Here is a 10680-nt window from a genome sequence, read left to right as displayed (position 1 = left end):
TAAAAGAAACCTATCCTGTCCTTTATCAGTATCAGTGTTTCCACTTGTTCACCAGGGGGCTCCAAAACCTATTTTTCAGAATATGAGTTAAAATATTGCTGTCATAGTGCTTAATTCTTCACCACCTTTCATATGGCTACGTCCCGTTATCTCGTTGATGAATTTGTTTGTTCTACAGAGAAATTTAGATTTTTCCTTCTGTGAGGACTAAATGTTTGTTTTGATTTAGAGGACATGCCTTGAAATAGTTTAGTCTTCCATCTCTGCTAATATCCCATGTAATTCTTTTTTAAAACATTAAATTCGTGAATATTTGCAGTTGACTCTTTTTTTAAATCAAGTTTCTTCAGAATGAGTCTCTTTCCAAGTCCTACCCTTATAAATAAAAGTGTACTAAAGTTTTCTCAAAGTACTGCAAACTGTCTCATTTGATACATCCATCTTCACAGAAGTTGATAATGGGAAATTTTAATGAGAGATCAGCACATTTTGTCATTTGGAGACGGAAATTAGCTTTGTGTCTACTGTTTGCCAGTGATCAGTACACTTGCGCAATGTGGAGACTTCGTTGTCTAGCTTTACAATAATAATAGTAGTAGTAGTAGCAGTATGAGAAATACTAGTACTGGAAATACTAGTACTTGAGTGTTTTTAGAGCTCGCCCGTGAAGATATTACTTTTTTATTGAACCATATGACACACAAATGTAAAAACCAGGTTGTGTGAGTTTTGTTGGAGAGCAAAGACTAAACTACCACTTTGTTATGAGTAGCACGTCTTTATCAGATTCTCAGGAAATGTCAAATCTAAATTGCAACTCTCTAAACTTATTTCAATGAACTATAGAAATGAAAAACCACCTCCAGTAAAGTGCAATAATTTAAAAGAAAAATACAATATGAAAAAAAAGGCAGAGACTACAAACAAATTATTTAGAACTTATTACATGACTTTATTCAATTCACCTTTACACGATTTATGAACAGTTACATCCTTTTAATTTCATTTTTTTGGCACTTATTATTTTATCAGCAGATGTGATTGACACGAAAAAATAATTTTTGACCAGGCTTCAAGTTTAGCATGGCTTAATGCCCAGATAAGAAATGTTCTGGATCAATGAGATGAAAAAGTCCCTTAGAAGACCATAATTACTCAGACATATACATGTAAACCATTGTGGTCAACTTTTTTTTTTGTTGTTGTTGTAAAACAGCCCTGAAGCAGTTGCTGAATCATAAATGAAACAATAAGAAATCCCTGCTCATGTGACAATCACTCTGCCAACTTCATTTGCAGCAGACAAAAAGAGCACCTTATCATGTTGTGCCCCCATCACAGCAAAGCTTTCTTAGTGAGGTCACAACGGTGATAAATGAGGTGGTTGGGCCACATGACTCTGGAACAAAGTTATCCGATCCAGCAGAGTCAGTGGGATGTCTCTGATGACTGAAGGTAGGTCCTCATGATGTAAAGGATAGATGACCACACTCAGAGCTGAGCGCTCAGGTGAGAATCTAACAAGGAAAAACAAAACAAAGACAAGGAATATTTGGCATTCATGTTATTATCTAATGCATAGTTAATTCTTAAATTCACAAGTACTGACCTGTCCAGCAGTGTCTTCCGCAGCTTGCGACAAGCTACCAAAGTGCCGCCCATGAACATATGGCACATGATGACATGGCAGCAGCGCTCCATGAAGCTTTCAGTGGCATCTGGGTCAAAGGTGCCACTGCGTGAGATGAGGCAGAGACGCTGCAGACGGGAGCAACGAGATAGAGCCTCAAAGAATGATGCATTGGCATTCAGATAGGGCTGCTCTAACCTGAAAAGGAAACACACAGACAAGGTTAACTAAGTGAAAACAACAGGCTGAGCTAAAATATGAACTTTTTGTGGAAGTAACTTCTTAGAAAAAAAAAACAAAAATACTACAACATTTTACAGAGAAAGTCCTAGTAAATGAAATGCCAGGCTTCACATAAGTAACAGAAATATAATTTACAGAACTTGTTTAGAAGTACCTCAAAAATGAAAATACATCAAACCTTAGTAAAGGTTGACAGAATTTTGATAAAAGAAACCCTCTATAATCAAACTTCAACTGCTATCACATATAAAATTTAGCCTGGAATTACCAATAAAATGTTTGATTTTGCTTTGTGTCTTATTCATATGAATTAAGGAAACAAGAATCATTTTCAAACCTCAGTTCCTGTAGTTGCGTGCACTGTCTGAGTGTTTCAAGCAATGCTGAATCATAGTTCATAGTTTTTAATGATCCAATGTTGGCGAGAGATAATATCCTTAAGTCTTTGCATTGCCTGGTCAGCTGTACCAGCCCTGTCCCCCTCAAAACCCCAGGAAGCCCAGCCAGAGTCAGGCGCTGTAATTGTGGCAAAGCCTCAAGTGTTGCCAAGTGGGAATCACCAACCCCTCGTGCCCACGCACACATTCCACGAGGCTCCACGCAGGCACGAGAACAGGGCTCGAGACGAGGCAACACAGAGACAAAACCTGGACCAATCAGCTCTAATGTCTGTAAACTGTGGCAGCCAATTAAGAGCTGAGAGAGCCCTGAGGTGCTGTCTCCTGATAAAGAGGCATCTGAGTCAGGTCTGTAGTTCTGGAGCCCGACACGAGGAGTCTTCTTTAACCCCATGAACAACCCTGAGGAGGTGTTGTTTGTAGGGATCTGATGTGTAAAACCATCAGACAGAGCACACACAGGTAGAGTGAGAGAGCGCAGGTGTCTGAATTTGGCCAAGCTTTCACATAAGTGTCTTTCTCCAGATAGCCCTGGCGAGTTTTCATGATGATAGTGTGTGTGCATTAAGTTTAAATGTTTTAAGTTGGAACAGCCAACTGCGAGCTGGGCCATCGTCCCAGGAACCAGCTGGTCATCTGCACTCCTGCACTCCGAGTACAGGATCTGATTAATCCCGCTGAGGTTCAAGCTTATCAGCTGAGTGGAATCTCGAACTCCTCCATCCAGTAGGGACTGAAACACCTGAGGCCACAATGATGGGCAGCGACTGAAACTGAGGTGTTTCGGACTGTTTCCCTCCAGGGCTCGCTTCAAGGACAAGGAATCTAGCCAGGAGCGAGGGAGCTGTAGGGCCTCCAGGTCACCACGTTGACTCAAACTCTGGGCCACTGATGGGGCGGCAGGCCAGTGAACAGGATTTGGTCCAGGAATCGACACCAAGAAAACTCTGAGGCGCTTTGGAACATGAACGCTGAACACAGCCAGGTAGAGCAGCAACAAGGTCTGGTTCACCTGAAGATATCACCACACAGATACACCACTTACAGACTAATCAGCAGTAATGTAAATATCTCAGATACTGTATGAGGCAAATATTAAGCACATGCACATAAATGGAGTCACCTCTCCTGGAGCCAGCCTGGCTGTGAACTCTTCCAGCTGCTGGTAATGTGGCACACTGCTCTGACCAACCATCAACTGACAGCAAACACCTACACCCTCTCTGGTCACATCAGGGATGTCAAACTGCAGCATCAGCCTGAAGAACAGAAAGACACTCACATTTAATACAGCGGAGGTTAATAAGTAACATAATCAATTCTTACCATTTAATGTTAACAAAAATAGATGGTTGTCATCATATCCCAAACAGCATCAAAACCTGATGTTTTTAAGTAAGTGTAGTAAATTGTTAGACTTTTTAGTTTTAAGCTTACCCGTAGAAAATGTATTTTTGAAAAGTAGAATTTATAATCTAATGATAATAAACTCATATGACATAAAATAGATAAATAAGTGTACTCTGGACTTGAGGTCTGGTGTAAAAACTTGGTCATCTGAGAGATTCTCACTTGCGGAGCTGGGCACAGCACGGTACCACGCCGTAACTCGGACTCAACAGTGTTTGTCTGAGCTCCAACAGGCGGCTAAGAGAATCCACTGCTTCTGAACTGAGCTGAGCAGAGTTAAAGCCTGGCATCACATCAAAAGCAAGAGATCTGAGCAGAGAGAGAGAGGAGAGGAGACGGGAGAGACGAAGGGAAGTGATGCGACAGCCGGTGACATCAAGGTGCGTTACTCCTCTGCAGCGAGCAAGAAGCTCCATTGTAGAACCTGAGAGCCAGTAGCAGCCATTCAGGCTGAGAGACTGCACATGACTGGCTAGCTTCTTCAACATGTGCCGAACTAAGAGGTCATCAGCCTGAAAAAGAAAGAAAATATTATCTTATTGTTTGTCTGGAATGCAACAAGTATTTCTGAGTGCTACTGAAGAAACATTCTAAAAATCATACAGCAAGTCCCTCAGACATGCATGAAAAATCAGTGTTTAGTAAAAAATAATTTTGTGGTCATTTTTACCAGATACTCTTCGGACAGGCTGACATTTGTGAGCAGGGTCTTGTCATGGCACAGTGTGCGTAACTTATGGCAGACATTGGCCACATTCATCAGCAGGTCACACACCGGGACATAGCGGAGGATGCACAGCAGGATTTCATCAGACAAATCTGACATCCCAACAGAGCTGGGGGACATTGTGTCCTCATCAGATACGGCCTGGGACAGGGAGAAACCATTGTCATGGCTGGGTGACAGGCTATTATTTAGACACTAGATTATGGTTGAGTAGGATGTTGTAGCAGTTACTCATTTATGGACGTTATTGCCAATTTGTATATACTTAGAAGGCGCATATTTTTTAGGACACAGAGCACTAATGCAAATCAGTTATCAACACTACTCTGTAGCAGAGCAGAATAAACGCTATGTAATGCTTGTGTTTTACTGAATCAAAAAAGGCGGAGACGATAATAATTAAAGTGTATTTGTGTGAACAGTTTTTCACTTAAAAGGTCAAAACTTGGGAAATGGGTGTGTCTTTAGGCACACTGCAGTAGAATATTTAGCTTTAAGTCTTGTAATTGAGTGTAAGCAACTGAGAAAAACTGCAAAGAATTTTGGTCGCATACAGGTTTAATTAAGCACTGAAGTGTAACTTGGTTGCAGTGTGGTGTAATAGTACAAAGCTGGTCCTTGTTGGCGTAACCGTTGACAACCATTTACTGTACGTTCACAACTATCGCTACGTGTAGTGTAGTCTGTCGGTTTACACACCTGTTGAATTTGTCGATGCATGTCCTCTAAAATCTCTCTCACGATCCCCCGCCCTTTATCCGCAGGATTTCAAATGTCCATCAGACAGGACACAGCCCCATGCCTCCCGATAAATGCTGAACGGTGGTCTGCAGCAGGATGATCACTGAGTAGCTGACAGGGCGGACTGCTTTCAGTGCTGCACACAGACGGAAGCTTGTCATCGTTGGACAAACTTCCGGTCGGTTTCACTAACTTATCAATTAGCTTGTCTGATATAAGACACGTAAATATAATCAAAATACCCAACATAGAAACATCCGTTTCACATTTAATGCTGATAACATTAGAGATAGACAAAGTAGATGGTTTTCTTTCCAAAGATTACAACTACGCTGCTAGAGATAAAAGTATTCGTCGGTAGAAGTCTGGTAAAAGTATTGCGCAAAACCTTTTTTTAGACTGGGCTATGAAGTGACCTTAATTATAGCAGTGCGGCACTTTTGTAAAAGTCGTACTCTCCAACCGTATTTTGTAAATAGAAGTGCTTGTTAAAATTGATTGTTACAAATTTACATATTTAGTTTTTCTGAATAATTTTATGTAAATGTAAATTACTAAACTTGAAATTAAATATTCCTTAATTCATTCATTTATTTATTCATTTATGTACGTCAACAGTAAGGGATTAAAATAGGTGACATAATTTTTAAGTATAACTTCAGTGTATTGTTCAAGGCAAATTGTTGATGTTCCTGAACACAAACTGCGTTTTTAAGAAAGCGTATTAATAGCCTGAAATAAAAATATAATAGGTGCAAGGAAGTAGCCTAAAAAAACAAGCAATATTTATATCATGCCAAACAAACAGCTGATTGTTTACAACATTTAAAGTTCACATAATTATTAGAATAAAAAAATATATATATCAAAATTATTGCACATCATAAATCTCTTTGTTTAAATAAGCAACAGTAACAGCACTGACTTACATCCAAGAATATGCAAATCGCCTCCTACCCTTTATATGCATTTAATGGTTAACAGTACCTTTTTAAAATTATTTTCATTAATTATCCTATAAACTCAATCAAGTGTGAATTAGTAATAAGAAAAGATAGAGTGAAATGAGAGGCTACGGAAACAGTAAGTATGATTGTGTTAGATGATAACTGCATAGTAAATGAGTTCTTGATAGTGTTATCTACAATTGTTACGACAGAATCTGATCTCTGGTCTGGAGGAAAGGTCACTGCTGAACTTCTCAATTCAAGAGTTCAGAAATAACGGAAGTGTTCCATTGTTAGACAAGGAAACATACCAACATTCTGATCACATTTTTTTATCAACATTACTTATTATGCAATACATTGAGATTGTTTTTGTTATTATTATTATTTTTATTTGACACTGGTATTGGCCTTTTTTTCTCAGCAGCTTCTGACTGAAGTTTGGCCATGTTCTGTAAAGGATCTCTTACAGGAGTCCCAACAGAATAATAATACCTAACATTTTAGCATTTACATGTCATCCCCCCTCCCCCATATACTCAACTTTATTTACTGTAAAATCATGCTCAGATGTCTAGTTTCATATACTTCATTTTAAATATGGTATGTGTTTTTATTAAATCTGGTCATGAAATGTACTTCCTGTGGTTTAATAAATACAAAGTACACAAACTGGAATCTCAGACATGTGCGCTTTATTGGGTTGTTGTGTACACCAGAGGCTTGAAGCCTCATGCACAAACCTTCATGTACCCCCATACAAGGTAGAAGCTTTGTCTTGCATAATGACAAAAACAAACTGGACCAAGTATCGTTTAAGGCTGAAAGTACAAAAACAAAACAAGTTTCAGATTACATAATTTACATATTAAGCAAAACTACAGATCTGTTGGGCAGTGGGCCCACCAGAGAATAAACCTTCATAGAGGCAAATAAGGTGGTGAACAAACACATCTGGAATGACCTACACAAACACGACAATGGACATCATGTTTCTCACACATTCACACCGCCTGGGATGCTCTGTACCTCCTGCAGAGTTTCTCCCCATCAGGGGGCATAGTGCCTTAGCCATTGTGATGAGGGGAAATGGGAACAGGTGTTATGGGCTCCACATACACCAGTGTGTTGGTGTAGGCATGTATGCAGAGCTGGTCGTTTGGGTTTGTAGCAGTGTGTGTTTTGGGCGAGAGGACAGACAGTCTGTTTAGAAGCACTTCCTGTGGACAATGCTGGGGCCAGACTCATCATACTCCTGCTTGCTGATCCACATCTGCTGGAAGGTAGAGAGGGAAGCCAGGATGGAGCCTCCAATCCATACAGAGTACTTCCTCTCAGGGGGAGCAATGATCTGCAGGGAGCAAATTAGGAAAAAAAAAATCAGTATTTTTATCTGTATGCTTTGTTTAGCAAAAAAGACTAGCTAGAGATTGTAAATGTATTTTATAATGTTCATCCACCAGGTGGCAGTAGAGCTCAAAGCTCTTTCTAGAAGGATCTGAGCCTGAATTTTGAGGAGGAGTTATACCTTGATCTTCATGGTGGTGGGTGCCAGGGCTGTGATTTCCTTCTGCATACGATCAGCGATGCCAGGGTACATGGTGGTACCTCCAGACAGCACAGTGTTGGCATACAGGTCTTTACGGATGTCGACATCACACTTCATGATGCTGTTGAAAGTGGTTTCGTGGATACCACAAGATTCCATACCTGGGGGCAGAGGATGTTAAAGTTAGTTTAAGATACAACCCCTTTAATGTTCCAACCTCTACATTTCTAGATTTAGATCTAAGAATTCCTTGACTTAACCTACCAAGGAAAGAAGGCTGGAAGAGGGCCTCAGGGCAACGGAACCTCTCATTTCCAATAGTAATGACCTGCCCATCAGGCAGCTCGTAGCTCTTCTCCAGGGATGATGAGGAAGCAGCTGTGCCCATCTCCTGTTCAAAGTCCAGTGCAACGTAACACAGCTTCTCCTTGATGTCACGCACAATCTCACGCTCAGCTGTTTGACAAAAAAAATACAGATATTAGTCTTGGGGTTTCTTTTTAGGTTTCTCTAGTTTCAAACATTTACACAACTTGCATTTCAGTTTTTACCTGTGGTTGTGAAGCTGTAACCCCTCTCAGTCAGGATCTTCATGAGGTAGTCTGTGAGGTCCCTGCCAGCCAGGTCCAACCTCAGGATGGCGTGAGGAAGAGCGTAGCCTTCATAGATGGGCACTGTGTGGGTCACACCATCACCAGAGTCCATGACAATACCAGTGGTACGACCAGAGGCGTACAAGGACAGCACAGCCTGGATGGCCACGTACATGGCAGGAGTGTTGAAGGTTTCAAACATGATCTGGAAAGAAGAGAGAGATGAAGGATGAGTCATTAAAAAACACTGACTAACATGCTGTAAGTGAGCTAGTATGGTTAGTACAGTCAGACCAAGAGAAGCACAGCACACTGGCAGTTTTGTTTTGAGTATCAACACCATCCTGAAACCAGTCATTACAGTAATCTGCCCTTTACTTTGGTCATAGTGAATGTTCAAGATGAGTTTAGAGACCCTACTCTATAGACACCTGTTGCACCATGCACCAGTGTAGTAAGATACTTCCTTGTCTGCACTAGAGTCTGAAACAAGCTGATAAAGAAAATGGTAGTGATCATGCTGCAGCAAGTCATTTCTGATGCATCACATTGCAAAGAGATATAAACCTGAAGCATCCAAGGAGATGAAAAGATCAGCACAGGACAGAGGAAACCTGGAGGTTTATGAAGTAGGAGGGTATTAAAAGATTGAGCAGCAGAAGAAATTCCCAAGAGGTTCCTGTTGCAGCACCCTGTCATTGAGCTGAATGAGTTTCTTGATATGAGTGATAAGTGTTGGAGCCTTTATTACCTGGGTCATCTTTTCCCTGTTGGCCTTGGGGTTCAGGGGGGCCTCAGTGAGCAGGACTGGGTGCTCCTCAGGGGCAACTCTCAGCTCATTGTAGAAGGTGTGATGCCAGATCTTCTCCATGTCATCCCAGTTGGTGACAATACCGTGCTCAATGGGGTACTTCAGGGTCAGGATTCCTCTTTTGCTCTGTGCCTCGTCACCAACATAGCTGTCTTTCTGTCCCATTCCTACCATCACACCCTAGAAAGCAAACAAGAAAATTTGTTAAAATCATAAATAAAAATCAACAAAACTTTGTAGAAAAATTGTGAATAAGAAAAAATTAATAATATTTAAGAAACATTACCTGATGTCTGGGACGTCCAACAATGGAGGGGAACACAGCACGTGGAGCATCATCTCCTGCAAAGCCAGCTTTGCACATTCCAGATCCGTTGTCAACAACGAGGGCGGCGATTTCGTCTTCCATTTTCTGGAGGAGAGAGGAGGAGGGGAGAAGAAAAGGGCGAGACAGTTGAAAACAGATGCTCTTTGACAGTTAATGTGTTACATCTGGCAAACATCAACTGGGTTAAGTCATGTCATTATTCAGACTGGACGCTGGATGTCGCAGTGGCGCAGGTTACGGTCCAAATCTAGAGCTCGGAAACAAAGGCAGTTTCTGCCTCAGTCTGGCCATGGCCATATAAGGCAAAAGTGAGAGCAGCTTAGAGACGGCGGCAGGCAGCCCGGCCCGAGAAGCCGCCCCGTGTGTCGTTAAACCTCAAATGACACCGACGACCGGCCACTCCCTTCAAGTAGATCATTACTGAATTATCAGCCTCTACATCCCCAACGTAAGCTTTTCACAGAGGTTTTATACAATGAAGGTGAATGAACTTTTATCCCATCTAGCGGCATTCATCAGGTGCTCGGTTATGTCGTGACCACGGTGGTTAACTTACAAGGTTATAGAGAAAAAAATAAACTTATGACGAAATTACGTTGATTGTATTATCTGGCCACTTATGGTGATCTGTCTCTTTTTATTACTTCTTAAAAAAATGTATTAGTCTTTGAACGTTCATCCGCCTAATCAGCTTTTAACCGCCCGTTTTTTCATGTGTGAAATGTGAGACAGCAGACCGGGACATCGTGCCAAAGCAGATGGTTACATGTAAGCAAGAAGGTCAAGCTATTCAACACAATCTGATTTGATGAAAGCGATGACAACCGGGAGCAGTCGGGTTATTTCACACATTCATGAATCGCAGAACAGCAAGAGTACTGGATTTAATCGTTACCGGTTGATGCTTTGAACAGTAATTTTTACATCTGGCTTCAAATCAAAAGGATGCAACAGTAATAAATACTCAAAGGCTCGTGACAGTGCAAATTTAAGTTTGAACAGTTGGTTTAACTTGAGGAAATTTAAAAAATGAAACCTCATATGAAAATTGGTGGTCAAAATTCAGTCTACTGTTACAAATATTTCACACCAATACACAACAGAATTACATTTAATTCATGCAAATAACTTTAATTTTGACTTACCTGTGTGAGGGAGGGTTGTCGGCTTTGAAGGACTTAGGCTGAGCGCTACACTCCGGTAGGATTTAGTGTCTGAATGTGACTGCAATGGAGGCCAATAATTTGCAGGATTTTATCAGAGCTCGTGCTGCAGCCCCTCTCCATAAAAGGAGAACTTTCCG

The 10680-nt window shown here is 41.0% G+C and overlaps 2 protein-coding genes across 2 annotated transcripts; both read right to left on the bottom strand.

Annotated features, from left to right (window-relative positions):
• Positions 1-968: 968 nt before the first annotated feature.
• On the bottom strand, positions 969-5306 carry fbxl18 (F-box and leucine-rich repeat protein 18). The gene is made up of 7 exons (XM_074695064.1): positions 5108-5306; positions 4352-4549; positions 3844-4193; positions 3395-3530; positions 2211-3283; positions 1610-1828; positions 969-1517 (listed from the first exon to the last, which is right to left on the bottom strand). Exons 1-7 carry the CDS (start codon positions 5126-5128, stop codon positions 1361-1363), a joined length of 2154 nt encoding a protein of 717 aa, XP_074551165.1. The 5' UTR covers positions 5129-5306; the 3' UTR covers positions 969-1360.
• A 1463-nt stretch (positions 5307-6769) lies between these two features.
• actb1 (actin, beta 1) lies at positions 6770-10680 on the bottom strand. The gene is made up of 7 exons (XM_074686880.1): positions 10523-10680; positions 9336-9461; positions 8990-9229; positions 8197-8443; positions 7910-8101; positions 7625-7806; positions 6770-7447 (listed from the first exon to the last, which is right to left on the bottom strand). Exons 2-7 carry the CDS (start codon positions 9456-9458, stop codon positions 7304-7306), a joined length of 1128 nt encoding a protein of 375 aa, XP_074542981.1. The 5' UTR covers positions 9459-9461; positions 10523-10680; the 3' UTR covers positions 6770-7303.

This window comes from Halichoeres trimaculatus, unplaced genomic scaffold, assembly GCF_033239565.1.
Source record: "Halichoeres trimaculatus isolate MK-OKI-2021-1 unplaced genomic scaffold, fHalTri1.1 fHalTri1_scaffold_2, whole genome shotgun sequence".
Classification (NCBI taxonomy): domain Eukaryota; kingdom Metazoa; phylum Chordata; class Actinopteri; order Labriformes; family Labridae; genus Halichoeres; species Halichoeres trimaculatus.
The sequence above is the reverse complement of the archived record's forward strand: the minus strand, read 5'-3'. Positions and strand labels throughout refer to the sequence as shown.

Excerpts from the sequence above, each read along its gene's own strand:
- fbxl18 (XM_074695064.1), bottom strand. The coding sequence starts at position 5,128 with ATGCATCGACAAATTCAACAG. Across the intron at positions 4,194-4,351 it reads GCCTGTCCGAAGAGTATCTG|GCTGATGACCTCTTAGTTCG; the intron begins GTAAAAATGACC and ends TTTCTTTTTCAG. Across the intron at positions 3,531-3,843 it reads TGCTGTGCCCAGCTCCGCAA|GCTGATGCTGCAGTTTGACA; the intron begins GTGAGAATCTCT and ends TCTGTTCTTCAG.
- actb1 (XM_074686880.1), bottom strand. The coding sequence starts at position 9,458 with ATGGAAGACGAAATCGCCGCCCTCGTTGTTGACAACGGATCTGGAATG. Across the intron at positions 8,102-8,196 it reads TTACAGCTTCACAACCACAG|CTGAGCGTGAGATTGTGCGT; the intron begins GTAAAAACTGAA and ends TTTGTCAAACAG. Across the intron at positions 7,807-7,909 it reads CTTCCAGCCTTCTTTCCTTG|GTATGGAATCTTGTGGTATC; the intron begins GTAGGTTAAGTC and ends CTCTGCCCCCAG.